The sequence below is a fragment of the Ambystoma mexicanum genome, chromosome 12 (genome assembly GCF_040938575.1).
Source record: "Ambystoma mexicanum isolate Mex_15411 chromosome 12, UKY_AmexF1_1, whole genome shotgun sequence".
Classification (NCBI taxonomy): Eukaryota; Metazoa; Chordata; class Amphibia; order Caudata; family Ambystomatidae; genus Ambystoma; species Ambystoma mexicanum.
The window spans coordinates 1,065,335,605-1,065,357,323 of record NC_090936.1 but is presented as its reverse complement, the minus strand read 5'-3'; the positions used below and the strand labels follow the sequence as shown (position 1 = coordinate 1,065,357,323).

Genomic DNA, 21,719 nt, shown 5'->3' with positions numbered 1-21,719 from the left:
TCAATATAAAAGTCTCCTGATAGGGATATCGTTTTTTTTAATCATCAGAACAGTAAAGGCTGTAAATCCATCATGGAAGTGTGGCATGACATGCAATGTAAACAACCAAGGTCATATAAAGAGCTATTGTTGTTTCCCACACCTGCATAACCTTGTTGTGACAATCCTTTGAGATGTTAATCCATTTTGTCAAGGTCCCCTATAAAAGTCCCTGACATGTAAATCCATTTTGTAAAGATCTCGTCTGGTATCTTTAACTATGTCTGTAGCTCCCCTGCAAAAGAGCAATGTTGCAGAGGGCAGACTGCCATAGGCCGCCCCCTGCAAGGACTCTCTTTCATTCCCCCCTGTCTGCTTTGGGTGGGGTCCCCGACTGCACTCCCTTTTCCCAGTCCGCGACCCTCGCCACCCCACCCCATCCTATACCCCGTCTTTCTAACTCAACTTTCCCCCACCTGCCCGGCTCCTCGTGTTCTGCCAGGGGAAAGTGCATTGTACAGTTGTGCGTTCAACTTTTTCCTGCGCTTTTTGTACACTGCGCCTCCCTCTGACTTCCTAACATCTCCCACAAGCTCAGGTGCAAAAAGGATGTTAGAAAATCATGTCACCATCAAACCTCTTCCTCCCTCTAAAACTCAGACGTCGGCCATAACCTGTGCTTCAGGAAACTACTGAGGATACAGCTGTTCTGTACAGGCTACGGTCCTATATACAGTGGTGGAAATGTACTTATTTCTGGCGATCCCACCTATCGCGGGACGGGGAGGGATGGTCTAGGGCAGGTATTTTAATCACCCCCATAAGCATTTGCCTCTCAGAACATTTATCATTTACACCTGGAAAATAGCCCAAATTCGTATAATTTCAGCAAAGTACAAAACTGGCACACCTTTTAAACCCCAAAAAATGACCATCGATATTTCCTGTACAGTGTGACATTAAGGGGAAGTGTCTTGCCTTCGAACCTAGCGACCCCCGTTCAAATCCTGGCCCCATCACGAGCACACAGTAGCAGTCTATAATAAATGTAGAGTGCACATGGATTTCCCAGGATCCACTGGGACATTTTAGTCCAGTGCCGGCCCAATGACAGCACTGCCTGTAACAGGACCATGAGCTGTTGTCCTGCTGTGAAAACAAAATCAAAATATCGAGGCTGAGTACCCCAAAAGGAAATACACCGAACACGGGTTACAAAGGAACGTACAAAGAACTTTATTTTATACTGAACAGTTTTCCAAGAAAAGTAACAGATAGCTATCGGCCCTCAGTACAACACAACGAACTCCAGCGTGGTTCAGTGTGCTTAGTGAGAGACGCTGTACATTAGAATTTGTTGCTCTTTTATACCATTTGCGAACATGATGTCCAATCCTACTTCGGGTTAATATTCCTCTAATACATTACTGATCTAGGGTTCATGCCGAGGTCCCATATCCACATGCAACTAGTTTGTCTTTAATACATACGTCAACAAGCCTACACGGCAACTGTGTATTTTGGGATTTCCCATACAGGTCTTCTCAAACATTAATACAATGTAGTTAAACAAGTGTTCTTAGTTCAGTATTTGGATACATTGTTCTTAACATATGCTTGTGGATTAGTTTCATTGCACGAGTAATCCTTTACACATAGGTCAGCGAAGGACAAGGTATCAGTTCACAACCCCAACAAGTGGCCTGCAGGCAAGTTACATATTAATTACATACAGAGGTCAAGACGGCCATGTTGTATTTCAGAATGACATCGTCCACCATTTTAACTCACAGGGTGACTTTACAGAGAGAACCTAAAATGGCAGATTGACCTAAAATGGCGGTTTACATTGATTTTAAGGTCAGGACCTTGCAACACGGATGTCTTCTCAAGTGGCTTATAAGCAGCTTGGCGTAGGCCAATATACACATATTCGTTGCAATAGGAGGCACGATATAATTTCCCATTTGACACTGCGCTGTCACCACCATCTGCAGTGCCTGCTGCCCTGTGCCTGACACATTTTTGTAGCATGTTGCGAACACGTCTGATAACTTTAATAAAAATCTACTTTGAGTACGTAAAGGTTCTGTACTCCGCCCATATATCTGTTCAAGAAAAGTCCCTTGTCATTTTTATCTGTTAAAAAGAAAGTACTAATCACCCCAAAATCCCTAAAACATGTCCACCCCTTTAACTTCTATTCCCATTTCAGCGTTCTATTAGCTCAGTGCGTGCTACCCTTGTGTGAGCCTATCGGAGGCAACAAACTGTCATGTGTGCTTAACCCCTCAAGTGCCAAGGACGAGGATGCTCGTCCTTTTTGCATAGACTTGCATAATAGCCTGGCACTTTATCAACATGCCTCAGGGTGTTTTCTCGTGTCCAATAAAGCCCCAGATTGGAATTGCTGTAAATATCATGGACTGTACGACATCGCAACTAATTAACTTGCGCATATATTTACAGGGTGAGTCCGGGCCCATGGGGCTGAAGGGAGAGAAAGGTGACGCAGGACTTTCGGTGAGTATCAGAAACGCCTCTGACTTCCCATCTCTCTTTCTACACCTCACTTCCATCTTTGATATCCAGAGCTGGAAATGGAGAAACGTTACTCTGGGAACCCATCACCAGTGGGAGCATAGTGTGGCTGATGGAGAAGATCTCAGGGTGGAGTAATGGCAGTGAAGTGATAGGTTGAATGGGAACGAGGCCCGCCTCCCGGTCCAACCTGAGAATATATATAAAATCAAAGTGGCAAACCATTATAAGTTGCCAAATATATGGCTTAATAAATGGTATCACCCCATTACTGCGAACATCATTACTGTGAATGCGAGAATATTCCATCCTTTACAGCAAACTGATGCAAAAATATGGACGGGGTGGGTTGGGGTGTTCATTAAAGTGGGGAGAGCTGGGCGGAGCTGCTCTATTCACAAGAATGTTTTGTAAATGATTCAACATTTTCGCATTTGCAGTAACCTTTGTAGTGTATTGTTACCAGTTTACATTATGCCAGTTATCAATACGCATAGCTATGATTGAGTGCAGCGAACACACGCATCCAAACTAACTGCCCCACTCACAATCACGCTCTCTCACTTTCTCGCATCCAGTGTCACACACATTCACACTCTATCCCACACTCACTCTCACATTCACTCTAACATGCTCATTTACTCCCTCTCACACTCAGTCCCATGCACACTCACTCTCACGCTCTTGGACTGAGTCTCACATTCCATCAATGCAATGAAGGGCTGTATGGGTATGCCTCGGGGAGATACGTGTACTGCCAAAGCTTGCAGACTACTCATCACACTATACACTGTAGGATTCATCGTATGTCAGTTTCTGGTGGTGTTTTAGGATTCCAGGTCTTGTGGTGCCTTTCATACTCACCCTGGAGTTTCTTCTGGCAGGATTTTGCATTTACCCTATCTTTGAGCATTGTAAAACTGTCCATCACAACATTACTTGCACCAAACACATTCCCTAGCACGCTCGCACTCAATCCCAGACTCACATTCTGTGACCGATTGCCACCTGGGAGGGTACACTGTTCTGAGTGTTGTTTATTTGTTTTTATCTATGCAAAGTGGAGTTGGTTTCTCTGCAGGGATGCATACTCTACTGAACAGACACCCTTTCACATATAAAAGGTAATGCCCTTCATGTAGCTGGTGCATGTATGCCCATGCTGTGCGTGGCCTACAGACACAGCAGCCTCCTCGGAGGAGCCCCTGACTATCTGGCCAAACGGTTGCATAAGGCTCCCGTTATAAGATCTCTTCATTCTAATGGTCGCAACAAACTTCTCCCACTGCGGTTTAAACTAAAACATTTTGGTGGCACAGGCTTTGGTGCTTATGTGCCAGGTTTATGGAATGCCCTTCCTGCTAACATACGGGCCATTTCATGCCCCTTCAATTTCAAAAAGGCCATAAAAAACCAATTTCTTCAGTTCCAAGGATTAGTTTGCTTATTTGTCATGTATGCTCTCCTGGTTCTGGAATCTTGCACTCCTTTATGATTTTTTTGTTTTTGTGTGCGCCCTGAGGCCTATGCGCGTGTTGCACGTTAAAAGTAATTCGTAAAAAATCAACAACAAAAAAAACAAATGTGAATGGGCTACCTTTCAGATACAAAAGTATCATGCCACTTCAAATGTGCACATGCAAAAACGATGTTGTGACTTCTCATGTTATGTCTCCACTTTAGCAGCTCACGTGCCGCTAGGGGGATACATTACTGTCATGCAGGTGTTTGTTGACACCTCCCACTCTATCAAAGTAAAATTATGAAGGCAGTGAAAGCACTTACCCAGTTCTCGGACTAACTGGGTGCACTTTGATTCCCCCCTGCACTTATCCCTTCCCCCTTCTGTACCGTCTGTGCACTTGCACAATCTGAACGTACCATGCCTTTAAGATCGTCTATCTTTCTTCCCTGTCTCCCCTCCTTGCATGGTGGCACCTCAATGCACTTGGAAAAACTACAGAATCATTGTCAGACCTATTGCAGTCATCTACACTGTTAATTGTATCATATGCACTTACTCTGCCTGTGCAGACTTGTATCGTTAAGAAATTCAAGGGCTCTGAACGACTGTTGTTTTTCCCCTTGTTCCCTCCCTCCTTGAGCGCCTTGAAACACTTGCCTTGTGTATAGGCGCTTTACAAATAAACATTACCATACCATACCAAGCACTATGACATTGTTTACAACCTGCCAAGGGTCAATTTGCCAAAGCAGCAAAGTTTCTGTGTTTGAAACTAATGCAGTTTCATGTTAATATTTTGTTCTTATTCCTAGTGGCAGGACCCTAGCATCCTATACGTTGGAGGCCCCGTAATTAAAAGATAAAGGAGTACCATACCACAGATGGGCATTTTGATATGAAAATAATTAAAGTAATGGGAAATCTCGAATTTTCTGCTTAAAGATTTTCTGCATATGTTGCATCCTGCATACTGGCTAATTTAAAGGAAGATGTGTCTTCTGGATGTATTACCCTGCCCTCAAACTGATAACCCTTTGACTCTGCTACACCAATGAAATGCTGTGTACCTGCAAACAATAACATAACACTTCGCCCAGCCTGTGTGGAGATGCTGAGTCCCTGGAAAGGGCAGAACTATCCGAAGCTCAAGGGAAGGTTCCTAGCACAGCGCAGGTGGGCAAACAAAAGATAAACACTGCAGGTGCACTGAAAGGAAGCATCCTGCCGTATTCTTTCCATAAATTCCTCCCACATAACCAGGTTCAGATTGGCCCATCGGCCATTCGGCCATTGGCCGGGGCCGAAATCATGAGTAGTCCCTGGGGACCGGTTTCTTCCCACGCCTGGGCCGGTTTGAAAAAATAATTGAAACAAAAAAAGCACCCGCAACGGCATCATTCCTCAAAGCAAGGTAACGCATGTTACCTTGCTTTGATGATTGATTTGCATGCATGATGTGTGCATCATAAATTATGATGCATACATCATTCACATGCTGCTGCGCATGCAAGCTTAAGGGGCCTGCAGACCTGCAGACGAACTTAACTGGTCTGCTGTTAAATCGCAGTTACCAGTTTAATGGTATCCACTACAGAATAATTGCTCATTTTACTATAGCCGAAATGATAGCTCATTGGGTTGAGCACTCACTGCTGCGATGTGTGTGTGATCTGCAGGTTGGGGGTTTGAATCCCAGCAAGGCCATCTCAGCCTTTCATCCTTCTGAGGTCGATAAATGAGTACCAACACAGGTTGGGTGATATTGTATGCATATTTGTTCTATAAAAAGGAGCTTAAGTGTAAGTGCTATACAATAACATATTATCTTTTGGCCCTGGACGTCTGCTTGCATTCGCAGTAATTTGACAATATGGATCTATAAACACAGATATTAATGATACATATGGTGATCCATTCTTGTATGAAATGTATATCACATTAGTGAAATCATAACCATATTGTTCGTAGTGTACTTAGGAACAATGCTATTTGATGCCACTTCCTGTTTTGTCAAGGGGTGAAAGGTCGTGTTTCATCGCTTCCCAGGATGTCACTTTTGGGTGGGGTCAAATGACATCGCTTCCGGTGATGTCATCAGAGGTCAAGGGTCGTGGGGCGAGTGGTGGGCCACTTTTTCTTGGGTGCCCGGGCCTATTTCTTGTCCCTGTTCGACCCTGTACATCACATGACTTCCTGCAGACTCTCCTCTGTGCGTAAGACAACAAAAGAGAGAAGACACTTGAATACAACTTGGTAATGATTTGCTCCTAGCATTGAATGCACACTCGTCGCTTGCCAGGATTTAGCTATACACACAGTGGTTCCCTGTCTCTCCAGTTAATATGTAGTGCAGCTGGTGGTAATTTTTTTGTAAACTTTATTTTGTGCTGGTTAGTTCAAACCTTGCACAAATCAGACAAGCAACACTCCACAAACACATAATTGATTGCAGCTGTTGAAAATGTACACAGCCTTACATACGAATAACATAATTTTCCGAAGGGAGTCGAAGGGCCTTCGCTCAGTGGTCTCAACGAGAAGAACAAGAAGCCTGGCTGTAGTTGGAGAACAAGTACTCAGCGCACCCATCTTAACCTTTGTGGGAAAGTGCCCTGCGTGTAATTTTAGGACAATTTTCCCTGGCAAACAACATTATGCATACTGATAATGATACTAACATAAGAAATCATCACATTATATCAAATTATTTTGATTTTTATTTGATATATATAATACAATCAATATTCAGTTCATTTGGCTTATTATTGACCATGCAATTGCTATTTTTGTTTTAATCTAATCTCGATCAAGAGCCACAAATGTTATGAAAGCTAGTGTTAAATAATTAAATGAATGTGTACGTTTGAGGCTTGCTGTAACCCATAGTGACCAGGCTAAACTCTGCTAATGATTCTAGTTTGTTTACATGATCAAGATTTGATCTCCAGGCCAACAATTTAGCTTTAATAACTAGCTGCTTTTAAATTCAAAATAGTTTAATTTCCAATCAATTTCCCAATATATGCTTTTAATAAAATCCTCATCTACCTTCTTAACATGATTTCTTGTTTTAGAGGTGCCGGCCTTAAGGGACTCACCAGCTAGGTCCAGTAGAGGACAAGACAGCTTGATGCAAGCCTTCAAATGAAGTTGAGTTCTTTTCACCGCTAGGCATGTCCCTAAGGACGTTAATCCTTGCTCAAGGCGGATAGCCTGAACTGGTGTACCTTGGTGCAAACCCAATAACCTTCTCCATATGTTTCCCTAAATGTTATTCAACCATCCAGAGTATGCATCACAATCCTCCTTAAGACCGTATAGTAAGGTTGGCACAGTACTTTGTGAATACGCCAAGAGTATGCCCTCCAGGCTGTAGCCTGTTGTGCTGTTAACATATTTCCTCACAACCTTTATCAGCGTGGTGGCTCTTTCTTTTCTACTATCTATGACCCCGGGATTCCTTATCTTGTTGTTAAATATACTACCTACATATGTATAATTATCAAGAGAGGAATATTAGTTCAAACCACTGGACCAAGGCTTAAGATGATTATCCTCGCATCCAATGTACATGATCTCAATTTTAGCGCTGTTCTGCTGTAGCTGATTGATCCAAGCATATTCTTGTAATGCTACAATGAATCGTGTCAGTCCAGTGGGTGTATGATCCACCAGGACCACAACATCGGTGTACGCGAGCCAAGGAACATGTGTTGAGCCCAATTTAGGTGGGAAATGTCTAACTTTACTCAGTGTTTTAGGGAGATCTGCTATATAAAGATTGAACAGCAAAGGTGCCGGTATGCACCCTTGTGTTAATCAACAATCAGTAATGATTTTTCTTCTATATAGTCCCTGATTTTTCAGTTCTACCTGCACAGAAGTGTTGCTGCGTAATTGAATCTAGATATTTAACATCCGTAGCGATATGTTCCACTTGGCTTGTTTATTGCATAATAGCGTGTGCGCGACATGATCAAAGGCTGACGCAAACTCTATAAAAATGAGATTGAGTGGTAAGTGTCAGTTTAAAGCATTGTTCTGTTTAACAAATTTAGGACCAAAGATGTTATGAGTAGTGGCAAACCCAGCACGAAAACTAGTTTGAAAAGATCTGAGTAACGGTTTTCACTTGCCCATCGCTGCATATCCCGCAATAAAAGCTGGAACAGATCTTGCTAGAAACATGTAAAAGTGCCCATGATCTATAATTAAATGGTTCTTGATGATCACTTTTTTATACAGGCATCAGCAATGATTCTCTGAATGAGTAAGGAATTGTTCTATATTCCTCAATACCGTCATATAGCAATTTCAAATTATTGGGCCAATCAAATGGGCTTTCCTTTAAAATGATGGTTAGCTAGTCGATCGGGCCTTGCTGATTGAGAATGTTTAGGTTTTAATATCATTCTTTTATGTCATCCAATGAAGGACACCATTTTGGTTCAACACACCTGTGAGACAGTTGGGTCAATGCAGAGACACCTTTGAGATGCAGATGCTACATGCACCTGACCATCGCCTGTGCACCGAACCCTACATAGCTTCCACAAGCCACCCACACCACCAGTCAAGAGGCCTGGCTTGAATTCGTGCTACACCAATCAAGACCTTTCCAGCCGAGTAACAAGCCCAAGAATCAACAGATAACCTCAGATGCAAATAGGCTCCTAACAAAAAGGTTTTATCCAGTTCAAAAACAGAGGGGTTGAATCAGAGATGTGGTTTGAAACAAAAAAGGCTGTAGCTCTGTGTAAGGTTTAAGGAGAACAAAGCAGGTGAGAGGGGCATTCAAAGAAATAAGCCCTAATCTAAAGTCAAATTTGAGGCCTAAAGTTCAAGTCCCCTAGTCTACAATGGTTTCTGGTCAGATTTGGCCACCCTGAAGAAAAGTATGCAAAGATACTCACTGATCTTTTAGGTCTCCTGTTTGTGATCCTCCTGTAGAAGTTGCAAGCATATGTTGGGTCTCCTGGGCTGTGATCGCTTGGCAGCCAGGTGGCAGTTGATGTCATCCCCAGCTGTCCTGGGTGAATTTTCAAGCTGCAGTTATTGTTTTCCTACTCCCCAGTCAAAGGTGGTTTGCATGCCTACTACGGGCTCAGACTTTTTACAAGCCCAACACATGTTCAGGCTTTTCACAAGCCCACTACAGGTTCAGGCTCCTTGGTGAGACTTTCGTGCTTGGTTTTTCAGGGAGCTGTCCTGGCCCAGTTCCTCGATGAGTTGCTCTAGCTCGTGTGCTCCATATCAAATCGTATTTATATTCTGTGGTTGGTTTCTCAGCCCCCAGAATCTGCCTTATGGATCCTGACCCGGCTATTTCTTTCTCTCTCCCTTTGTCTCTCTCTCCGTTTCTCCGTGAGCAAGTCTTATTTATCTTCCTTGATGGGTTTATAAGTCCCACCAGACATTGGCTTCTGGCTAGCCTCTGTCTCTCTATCTCTCTCCTTCCCTTTTGTTTTTTGCCCCACTAGTCTTGGGGCCCAGGTTATATGGGCTTTCCACAGATCTAGTTAGGAATGTTGGGCGTACCCCAACTCATTCCACACTAATCTCGCTGTCTGGCTTTCAGCCCCTATTTAGCCTTTGGCCCTCTTGGCTTGGCCAAAGCTGGTTTTATACTTTGGACCTCTCTCCCCACTTTCTCCTCCTCTCTGACCCTCCTCTGTCTCCATCCTTTTTGCCTCTGATGGCCTTATTCTCTTTCTCTTCCTGACTCTCCACCTCATCAAGTTTCCTTTCTATTTCCTCTTCCTCTGTTCCTTTTCTAGTTCTGTCCTCTTATCTTTCCCTCCTCCAACTCCACCCTCTACCTGGGCTTTTGTCTTTCTCGCTCCTGGCTAACTTTACATACCTCCTCACTGTCAACCTTTCTCCAAACTCCCTCCCTTTGGATCTGTCGGGGCACCCTTTTATCCCCGGACTTGTTATGGGATTGAGTCATTGAGGTGTTGCACACAGAATTCAATGGGCAACTTTATCTTGCCCATGTGTGTCTAATTGTGAATACATGGTCTGTTGCCGCCCACGGCTTCACAAATTAAGCCTTGAAACGGGTGACTTACCATCTTGGGCGCAGGCGGCCCTGTCATTGTGGCCTCATACCACATCATGGTTTCCTTGACACTTGACTTCCCGGGTATACTGCCTCCTTGTACCATGTCTACTCATGGCTTCTGCTATGTCTCATACTGTAGTGAATACTCGGTAAAATCATGGTTGCTTCTATGGTTTAAACCATGGACCACTTTTGTGAAAATGTGCTCCCTAATATTTTATTTTTGCATTACACTTTCAGACCAATGTTGTGGATTACAATTGCTGTCAATGTTGTCCCATATTTGAATTCTTTACTCTAGCGGTGACTTGGTGATGTGGGTGGATCAGAGTATGAGGTCTGAGTCTTGTATTCTAACAGTGACTGGGGAAAATTGGGGACCAATTTTTGAGGTTTCAGTCTCTCATGTTAGCAGTGCTTGGGGGATATAGGTGGACAAGGTATGAGGGTGTGAGAAGGGCCTCAGAGTATGGGTCTGAAACATTTGGCTCTTTAGATGTTTTAGACTACAACTCCCATCAGCCCTAACCACCATAGTCATTGGTGAGAGACCATGGAAGTTGTAGTCCAGAAGAACTGATGAGTCACAGGTTGCATTCCATTGTCCTAGAGGAACCATTTCAGCCACTCAGTTTCTGACCTCTAATATGTGACTTTGGGGCTCATCATGAGTTGTGCGTTAAACAGTGGTCATTCAGCCTTGGTGGTATTACCGTTACTACCGTGATGTCAGTTGGAAATACTGCTGTATCTTGAACTGGTAGGAGCGCACAGATTTCACCAGTGTTAACAGTAATACCACTTGGCAGTGGCCACCTTGCATAACTCAATCCACTCTCAATCTCCCATTTCCTGTTGACATCCAGCCTGCACAGTTAGGCAACAAGTTACATGAGAAGAGAAAGTCAACCCTACCAGAAACGAGGCTGCAGATGCAGAAGTTCACTGAGTCTGAACTCAACGTACTGGTGAAGGAAATTGTGAGTCACACTGAGGAGGTGTATGGCAGCAGGAAGCGCAAGGCTGCTATATGGTCCTCCATCAAGGACAAGGTGGTGGCTGTGGGCAACGTTGCACAAGGTTCGGAAGACTGCCGAAAATGCTGCAACAAATTAAAGTCCAAGGTCCACAGTCTTGTTTCCCTTCAAAGGAGGGAGAGCGCAGCTGCAGGAGGTGGAACTGTGGAACCCCCTCACTCTCACACTGTGGGAGGAGAAGGCCAGCTCCATCCTCCACATGCATGGAATTGGGAGTGAAGAGGCTGCAGCAGTAAGCCACGCCGATGGCGGTAAGTGCTTCAAACCCCACTAACTTGTGAATGCACTGGCAAAAGCATGCATCCCCCAGCATAGAGAGCCAAAATGGGCAAAGGAATGGGCAAACACATGGAAATCATTGCAAATTCACAGTGGGCACTGCATGTGCCTGGGGAGGTGGGAAAATGTAGCAATACACATGCACCATACTTCAAATGTGCATGCCAACACTTGGAGGAGCTCATGTACAGTGAGATTATAACATCAATAAAGGGTGTAAAATCCTTGCATAAGGCTGTAATGCCATTCATTTACATCATGGCTCATATTCAGTCATGTGTATGGTGGAGAGGAAGGGTGGAACACAACTTGCATTTCTGCCACCTTCTTCTCCACCATTCAAATGCTGACGCATCTGCCCCCAAAGGGATCCATTGTAGAAGCTCCCGACCATGCGAGCTTGGCAAGCGGCACTCACAAACAAAAGTAAACTCTGCCTGGCATGCCAGTCAGCGTCTACTCACTTTGCACTGCGGAGTGCACATGTGAAGGGCAACAGGCAGCATACATGCCTGTATACTGAGATTTGACCTTTACATTTGCACCCTGCACTGCAAAAGAGAACAATTTGGTGGTGGGGAGCCACTTTCATCGGAGTGTAAACGTAGCGGCTCTCCACGGACAAATCACTTATTTGGAGTACATGTGCCCTGAAAACAGAGAAGCACCCATGTATGCCACAATAGTCCATGTTGGCAAGTGTTCCCCCGGTGCCCCACAACAACAAGCAAGCGCGGCAGACTAACAGACAATGTGTACATGCATGCACTGTGGACAAAGTCAGTAAGCAGTAACTCCGCCTTGCAGTAGCTGCACTCATTGGCCTATAACCACACACACCATTCATACCAAATGTGTGTATTGTAAGGGTGCAGAGTAAGGACTCTGACACAAAGGTGGCATGTTTGGTGCTAAAGACTTTTATTAACCAATAAAGAAAGAGAACATCTAGCTTTCTCTATTCCTAAGAGGGGTTTCCCTGCCTCAACTAAAAATCTATGGTGACTGTCAGGATCTCTGTCAATGTAAAAGTGTCCAGTGTCCTGCATCAAGAAAACCTTACTTCTGTCCCTTACACTGGAAACTAAAGAATAAAGCAGTACTGTTCTGATCCCAGGAGAATACCTTCCTTCTCCTGAGTTATGGTAAAAGTTCCACACAATGCTTCCTTGGCATTCAGTCTCATATAGCCTGGGGGAATAACTCCTATCCCCATGCCTGTTGGACCTTCCTCCCGGTCTGAGTTACCGGGAGAATGATTCCTTTCTCCTGGTAATCTTAAAACAGTGTCTTACAACCAGGAGGAATGACTCCCTTCCCCTGGTCTTCCCTACATTAGGGTCCACACCTACAACACCCCACTCTGAGTTTTAGGAGGATCTGCAACCCTGCCTTCTCTTCTTCTTCTTTGATTTGGCCCACTCGGCTCACTTCCCTGCCAAGTACTCCCACGAGGAAGATGACTTGTATCGCTCTTCTGGTTTGGGTCCCAGACCCTGGCTTCTCTTCTTCTTCTTTGATTTGGCCCATTTGGTTCACTTCTCTGCCAAGTACTGCCACAAGGAAGAGGACTTGTATCACTGTCTTGGTTTGGGACCCTGGTTTCTCCCTTAGGGGTGTATCCCCACCCCTGGTGTGTTGTACTCTCCCTCTCAAGTTCTCTTCATGGTACTTGGGGTCCTCGACCCTTCCCTGGTGATCAACAGGCTTTGTCTCACTATTGCAATGAGGAGGAGATGGTTTGTAGGCTTTCTGCCCCTGCCGTGCCACCAAAGCATTATGGTTGCAAAGGGGCCTAGGGACAACTGCATGCACCCTCTTGGAAAGCTTTCCTGCATCCCTTCTGGGTCTCCCGTTCAGGCCTTTACTTTGTTGAGGGCTAAGACATGTTGCTGGGACTTTGTGGGATGGCAGGCATTCCGTCCAGCTTCTCTGGCGTCTTACCTTCAGTCTGCTGTGCGACAGCATTCCCGGACAGCTTCTGCTTTCCTTTTCCTGTCAATGCTTCTTATCACAGGCCTGCTCCTGCAGACCTCCTGATCATCAGACATGGCGGACTGCCCGTGTCCTTGGAGTTCTCCCTCTATGGATCAGTGATGCAGGTTTGTATCTCCCGTGTTCAGTGCCCATCACACCTGCCGTCTTCTGTGGCTGCCCGAGACACATTGTGTAGTCCATTGTCAATTTCTATACAGTGCGGCCAGCAGTGTCTGGGCCCATTGTATACGTCCTTCGCCTCTTTCACATGTTTCATCTTCATTGGTCTGCATGGCCTACTCATGCCAGTACTTTGAATACCTATGTTCCTGATGTTCTTCTTCATCTAAGTACGTTCCAGAAACTTGAGGTAGTTTGCCTTATAACAGTACATACGTCTACTCTCTACAAAGAGGTTATCAGAAGGAGAGTCTAGATTATGTGAGGGTCTGATGTTCTCATAAGGCTGTATCCCAGATGGTTGTCCTTCTCCCTAAGAGGGGGTAGTCCCTCCCATGAGATCCTCCCACTTTATAGTATCCCCTGTGGGACTATCAGGTAGCAGCCTCACCTCCTTGGCCTCATGGAAAAGAGTTTATCCTCAGGGAGAAGTGACAACCTCCAGTGATTCATCAAAGTATGTAGAACGATCCCAATGTCACAATTGTCTTGCAAGCCCACTGACATGTATGGAAGATGACTGACTGCGCCCCCCACTGCTGCCAATTTGTCCACCTCCACCCATGCACAGGCCAGACCTATAGGCAGCAGGAGGAATAGAAGGAGTAAGGCAGCAAGACCACAGGACACCACCGCTGTGGCAACACTGGCAGGGATTGAGGAAAGCACCCATCCACCGGCCATGCAGGTGACACAGCAGACACTGATGCTGCCACAGCCATTCCTCAGCTGACCCCCTGTGCCAACAACAGGACTGCAGTCCCAGCCATGGCACCCACACATCAGGGCACTAGCACACCCTCCTTACCGTATCTGGAAGTATATCAACAGCCCCCACACCATCCAGGCAGCGATGGCACCACCAATGAGGAGGAGGACACAGACTTCCGCTCGCCTTCCTTCACCCGCATCCATCCCCATAGCCCACCACAATGCAATATGGCAGCCATTTGGGCATAGCTAGATGCCATTGAGCATTGCCAGGCACACTGGACACATTGGCCGGACAGCAGGTGGAACACATGCAGGCCATGAGAAACTACCCGCAGGGAACATGCCGCAAGGTTACCCGTTCCCTCTGCGAGGCCAACACTGCCATCACCATGGTCAGGCAGAGGATGACGGAACATACAGAGGGCATGTCGTCCTTTGTAGAGTCCCTCAATTCCTGCATGATGCTGACTCTGCGCATATCCGGGGTTACGGGCCCGGGCCCTGCACCTCAGTCAACCCCACAGATGGATCTCAGCCCAGCACACCAAGGCGCTGTTCCTAGCACCACCTGTCACCCAAGGTGCTGGAGCAGGCTACACCGAGGCACTGAAAGTTACTGCAATGACACACATTTTTTATCAGATTTTACAAGGGAGGTCGGTGGGGAAGGTGTTTTGTGGGGGAGGTGTTTAGGAGAGGTTGTTTTGGGGATGGTGTTTTTGGGAGGGTTGAGGCTTTTTAGGAAGGGGAGTTGTTTTGGGAAGAGATGTTTTGGGGATGGTGTTTCGGGGAGGGGAGGTGTTTAGGGGATAGTGTTTTGGGGTTGGTATTTTGTGGAGGCGGAGGTAGGTGGGGTGCTTTGGGGAGGGGATGTGTTTTGGGGATGGTGTTTTGAGGAGGAGGGAGGTAGATGAAGAGAGGGAGGTGTTTTGCGGATGGTGTTTTGACATTTGTTAATTAAGTCGTTTTGCACTTGCAGCAATGCTAGGACATTCCTTAATGTGTGCATGTGTGTAATTCATTACGTGATGATGTACAGAGGTGCTTGGCAAGTGCATACCAATGTGCTAAAGAAATTGCCCATCAACTCTTGCCGAACCAGACCCAGATGTCCATCTCTACCCTCTTCTCGCCCACTGCATGTCAGCAGAGCACCCGCAGGTAGTGAGTCCTCCTCTTCTGGGGGTGGCATGTCCTCATCGGGGGCAGGTGTGGAAATATGCATTAGTGACTTACTGCAGCACTGTCAATCATGTTCAATGTGGGTTGTAGGATGTCACGTGTGGGGTCGGAGTGCAGGTCCTGCATGTACAGGACCTTGACAGGGCATGCATTCTTCAGTTGTGGTAATTCTCCCCCCTTCACATGACAATTCACTAGTGCTGCAGGAATAGTTTGTGGGATGGCACTGGTACTCACCCCACTCCATGAATCCAGGCAGTGTTCTGTTCCGCAGGACAATGACATTGTGGGTGGAACCAGAGAAGTGGGTACAGCAATGTGTTATGAGGAGGTCAGGATTGCAGATGACCTGCACATTCAGGGAGTGGTACTGCTATCGGTTGCGGTATAACTCTTCAGATGCCTTGAGGGCTACTAACACCACATGGGTGTAGTCCAGAGCAGCACTCGTGTTTGGCATGTGTGCTGCTTCATAAAAACGTGCCTTCATGACATTCCCCTGTGCCGGGGTGGTGGGCAGGGAGATGTGCCGGGGGAGATGGTGCAGGAGTGCTTCCTGCAGCTGTACGGGCACAATGGTAAATGTGCGGTAGGACATGCCGTGCAGCATGCCCACGTGTGCTAGAAGGTGCCAGTTGCAAAGAAATGCAAGACTGCCACAAGCTTCGCAATGGGGTTAAGACTGTACTGATGTCGATCCTGCTCTCTATGTGATCCTGGATCAGGGCGAGCAGCTCAGCTATGGTCTCCTTATTCAGCCGGTACAGGGTGATTAGCTGATTGTCAGTTAAGGTCCAGGGTGAGGGACTGACTAGGGGTATGGGCGCTCGCCTTACATGGCATCTCCTCCTCCTCTCGGCACCCTGTACTGCTCTTCCAGCCTCTGCAGTTCAATGAGGAGCAGGAGCAGCTGTATGTCCATGTTCACTGCAGCTAGTGGCAGCATGATGGTGTTGGAAAGTGTGTCTGAGGGAGGTGTGGGGCCTTATGTACCCTTCCTGAGGGGATTGGTTGCACCTGTGGCTTCATTTCCGTCACCTGTATGCATTTACCTCTACCGTTCAGGTGGAGGTAACTGCACTGTGCTTTTGGTGGTATTACTGCCCATTTTATGTGGTATTTTGGGCAGTATTTCAACTTGTGATACAGTGGAAATACTTTTTTGTATCTAAGTGGTAAATCCACCAGCTGAATTGCTGCTGGGCTAATTCCACCCCCCGGAATTACCACAGACTCTTTATTGGGTGGTATAGTAAACGTGGAGGCACTTTTACCATTTACCACAAGACCCATGATGAGCCCCTTTGTCACACCCCACTGTCAACAATGTGACTCTGTCTTGCTTTCCCTGAGGCTCCTCCCAAATAGAGACCAGCATGTGGCACTTCTTTCTCATACTTGGCCCGCCAAGACCATAGGCCCTGCTGTCTCTACTCGATCGTCCACCAATGGGTGTCATCGACTGCCAGCTCCTGTAACCTACAACATTGCTACCACCAGACCCAGCATTGCACATCATGTTCATATATGTAATGGGCAACCGTCTGCTTTCACCCACATGTCCAGGCTGGCATCGGTAGGAGATAGGTGTCATATCACCCAGCCTCTTTCCCAAGAGAAGCAGTGTTGATCCTATGCACATCTAAACTTCTGCTGTCCCTGTGCATGTCTTCCTGTAATTGCTATTCTCAATTTAACCACATTCTGGCTATATCTCCTGCTGCTGGAGAGAGGCCTAACATGAGCCTGAACTAGCCCAGTCCACTACCAGTGCCAAGGAGCCTGGCTCACCCTAGAAGAGGCCTCCCTCGCTAATCTCTGTAGCTTTCCATACGCTTAGAAGCAGAGGCGTTGCTAGGTGGGGTGGGGGGCTAAGGGGGCTGTAGACCCGGGTCTTTTGGTTGTAGTCCCGGATTGAAGCTCAGGGGCTACAACCAAAAGGCTAGCTAGCCCCGAGTCCCGACTGTCCCAACATTACGTAGCCCTGGATCTTTACCAGACTTAGCAACACCCCTGCTTAGAAGAGTAATCTCCTCTGTACCAAAAGGCCCGACCGTCCTTAATGCTAGGTTTGCCAAACTTTGAAAGAACTACCTATCGTTTGCTAGTCCATTCTGGAGGCATGGATACTTAGGACGAAATCAAACCAGAGACCCGAAAACCCCTTCCCTAGATCTGACCATACAAACCCAAGACTGCTCTGAAAACCTTCTCCTCTCTGACTACACTAAGGCAGGTGTCCTAAGCCTTGTACAGACTTGTTAGGTGCGTGACGCCCTCAGCCTTCCAAAGTCCTCCAGTAGGAGCCAGTATTGCAGTACCCCAGAGAGGATGTGTTCTGGCAGTTTGCAGATCCATGTAGCCTAGGTCCTACTTCCCCTTCACCACTTGACAACCAGAGTGATCCTGGGCAAACAGTGCCCTACTCTGATATCGCTGCTCACCTGTCTGACACTGTAGCTACCAGTAGAAGGGCTTTAAGTGGGGCAGGGCTAGCCAGGGCATAGCCCTGGCAGTCTCCAAATATTGCCCTTGTGCCAGGGCTCTGCCAGGGCTCTCTGAAAATACCTCTCACCAAATGTCTTTAAAGAATGAGTGGCAGTACTGCTCTTTGCCAGTAGATGTCACCTACAGTAATGTTTAGAATCCCTTAAATGTGAAATTAAGTACTTTTCAAACATTAAAAGAGAATACATTGTTTGATTTTTGCCACACATTGTATTTAAGTATTATCATTAGAATGTTTTTAATTAGTATGTACGAATAATGGATTTCTTTTAGAAGAAATGTGGGATTGCATGGTGCACTGACTCCTTTAGATGTGATGTTCTGTTTCATATTTATATATACTTATTTTGGTCAAAATCTTTACACACATGAACCACATTTAAATACGTCTTTGAACCCAGAATGCGTGCCCCATCATTGCACATATATAACTTGATTGCCTCTGTTAGGTCACTCCGTTAATTACACAGGCCCCTCCTCTTTTAAAGCTTTATTAGCTACTTGGGATTTGAGGTTGTGCAAGACTCTTTTTAGGCCAGCCCCCAGATATTACCTCATGACGTATTAGAGCCCCCCTCGATTTCTTATCCCACTTAAAGCACTGACCACTAACATTTCCAAAGCTTATTCACAGCTTTCCACCCCACAAGATACTGATAGAGTCTCCCCATTACCGTCCACTACTATAAAGGTGCCTAATTTTACTTTAAAACAGCCCATGATGCTGCTGCCCTGACTGTTATTGCGAGCACTTAGCAAGGCCGGAACCCGAAGCTATGTGGAGATCTGAGGCCTGCACTTCTCCCGCTGTGTGATACGTCCCTGCCTGCCTGTCTTCTCTCCTTTGTGGTGCCAGCCTTCTCCCCCATCTCCCCGCCCATCTCCAGGCCGTACTTTCCTACTTCGCAAAAAATGACTTTCTACTTTTATGAATGTCAATGCGCATTCGCAAACACGCGCTGCACGAAGGATACAGGATGCCCATCACTATGGTAACGTAATCCTCATTGCTTGTGTCCCTAAAGTCCTGCCCCCCCCCTCCCGCGCAGCAGGAAAAGGCCCACACACTCGTAAAGGACAGACTGCTTGACTAGCGCCTGTACATACTACACCCTGTTAAAATCTAGCTCCGAGTGGGCTCTGCTGACAAGCAACAAATAACCGGGGAAGTAATACAGTTCCGGTGTGCAGAGAGGTGCACGCCGACATCCTATCTATACACCGGAAGTAGGTCTAGTGATCGTTGAAAAACGAATCAAATAGCTTTTTTTGCGAGTTTCACCCAAAAAATGTATGATATAAGGTATTTATAACGCGCCAATACACAAGTGTTTCAAGGCGTGACGAGGCAAGGGGGGGAAACAGAGGGAAGACAGAGACAACGATCTTACTAGGCCAGGTGACATTGAGATCGCGCAAGTGCAGGGGGGGAGGGGAAAAGTGCGGGGAGAAAGTGTAGGTGAGTTAGGATTAGGAAATATTGGTGGGGGGCATGTACGGGCAGTGGAGGTCAGTTTTGTGGCCATCAACCGCTGCCTTTAAAAATGATTCCAGCTAAAAAATGTATAAAAACCTATTTAGCCCCAAAAAAACACCGATATACATCCCATATCCCCTTGCAAAGAGAGCAGTACTTCCCCACTCTGTTTCCTGTGTTAAAAGCTGCTCACTTTGAACAATAGTGACTGCCACTCCATTTCAACAGCTTTATTCGGCATAGAACCTTTAGCATAAATTCAATATAGGAATTTATACAACAAAAATACAGTAAGTTAAATATACAAATGTAAAAAAGGAATAAAGGTAAAAGCATATCGAACAATAAAATAAACAGAGCGAATCCTAGAACACTAATCAGAAACTATATATCTTCATCCAATATCACTTCTGTGAGCAGAGCACGCTCGCAGTTCAAAACACTTCCCATATGTCTCTGACTCAATAGCCAGGCTTGATGAACATAACATGCAGATGAAAACACAATTTCCCTATCAATTGAGCACATTAAAAGTTGCATAGCTATCTTCGTGCCACGCACTTCCAGCGCAGCAAATAATGGTTTCAAATACACTCTCCTTAAATCCATAGTAACAGCGCAAATTAATATATAATGCGCTAATGTTTCCTTAGTAGAATCACACAATGGGCATAGCCCAGATATCGAGGTGGACGATGAGCCAGTGTACCATGCTATGTGCAATATCCCCAGCCTCATTTGTACGTACAAAGAACGCTCGTAAGTGGGATGGATTTCATCCAGAAGGCTCAGTGAGTTTCCCATCATTTTACTGCGTGGAAACTCCGGAGCATTCTTCAATGAGGCCCATTGCACTTCCAGGCTTTCCATAGCTTTCCTCCTTGCCTTTGCTTTAAGCTCAGTTTTGGCTCAGTTATTGCAGTTCGATGGGTTATCCCAGAGGGCACTCTCATCCCACATATATAATAGATGCTTTACATGGGCAGCCAACCACAGCGCTTTGCCCCTTCCAAAAGTAAAAAAAATGCTAGAGCCTCCCGGTATGTAGTCAAGCCCGGGGCACCATAGTCTGATCCAGTAGAGTACCGGCTTGAGGGCAATCTGGTCTTCTATAGAACAAATCCTAAGGAGCGCTAGCTCCAGGGATGTCGAGGCACTTATAGGTAACAACAGCAACTTTTTCAAAAGCTTATTCTCAATTCTTGACAATGGGACCGATTTTAGAATGGCGCCACAGCTCTGCCCCATAAAGTGCCACTGGTAAGGCCTGCTTGTCATATATTTCCAGTGCCGGGGAGATTGCCCCACTACCATGACTGGAAAAAAAGACTATATTCCACCGCTATACTTCCCCAGGCTAGCCTTAACCTTACTAAGTTGATCGGACCAGCCCCCTGACTCGTGGAACCTAATTCCCAAGTTGTCAAAACATATGCCTTTTTCCAGCTTTATGCCATCTGCCATTAATCTCAGAGGAATATTCTTCATATAGGGAGTCTTAAAAACCACAACTTTAGTTTTAGCAGCATTCGATTCCAGGCCAAGCTCACTACACTTACACTCAAAAATTGCCAATGCTGTCTCAAGACCCCTAGGAGATGTGGACAGAATAACTGCATCATTGGCATAGACAAGGTTATCGTGTTTCTTGTTCCCAATTCCTGGGGCATCTAGAGCATTCTTTTCTAATGCATCTATTAGGCCGTGTATATAAAGAAAGACGAGAAGGGGTGCCAGGACACAACACTGGTGCACCCCTGTCATGGTCTCTGCTTCCAAAAGGTCAGGGTTTTCCCAACTCCCTTGGAAGCAGATCCATAACCCAGGTTCCGAGTGCCAACCAGTCCCAATTGGGACCTTTTGGACCCAGTCCTGGCGCCAGTGGCACCAGGCTCATAAATATGCCCAGTCCCAGCGCTGGAAGCGCCGGGCTCATAATGCTTGGGTGGACTTACCTGCAGCAGACCATGCTGCTTACTTGCCTGCCAGTTGAGTCTCTGATCCTCTTCTGTTTGGAACTACTTTTCCTGTTGGGTGGGGCTGGAGCCACTCCCTAGATTCAGAACACTGGAACTCTTCTGGAAGGCAGGAACTCTTTTCTTACCAGGAACTCTTTTCTTACTTAGGCGTGGCTGTGGAAGGAGACACCTAAGCACTACAGGAGGCTATTTAAACCACACCCGGTGGATGAATCTTGCTTTGCGTTATTCTGCACCCTCTGCAGCAGAACGCTCATCGTGTCTTCTGCATCCGGTCCTGGGCCTAAGGAAAAAGGATTACCATCCTGAATCCAGTCTTCAGCAACTCCTATAAAGA

The 21,719-nt window shown here is 46.1% G+C and overlaps 1 protein-coding gene across 1 annotated transcript in view; it reads left to right on the top strand.

Moving 5' to 3' along the window:
- LOC138514720 (collagen alpha-1(VII) chain-like) overlaps nucleotides 1-21,719 on the top strand; it is a 1,453,166-nt gene that overhangs the window by 1,345,723 nt on the left and 85,724 nt on the right. Inside the window, exon 96 of the mRNA XM_069630120.1 lies at nucleotides 2,449-2,502. Within this exon, the coding sequence (XP_069486221.1) occupies nucleotides 2,449-2,502 (54 nt within the window). The remainder of the gene's footprint in view (nucleotides 1-2,448; nucleotides 2,503-21,719) is intronic.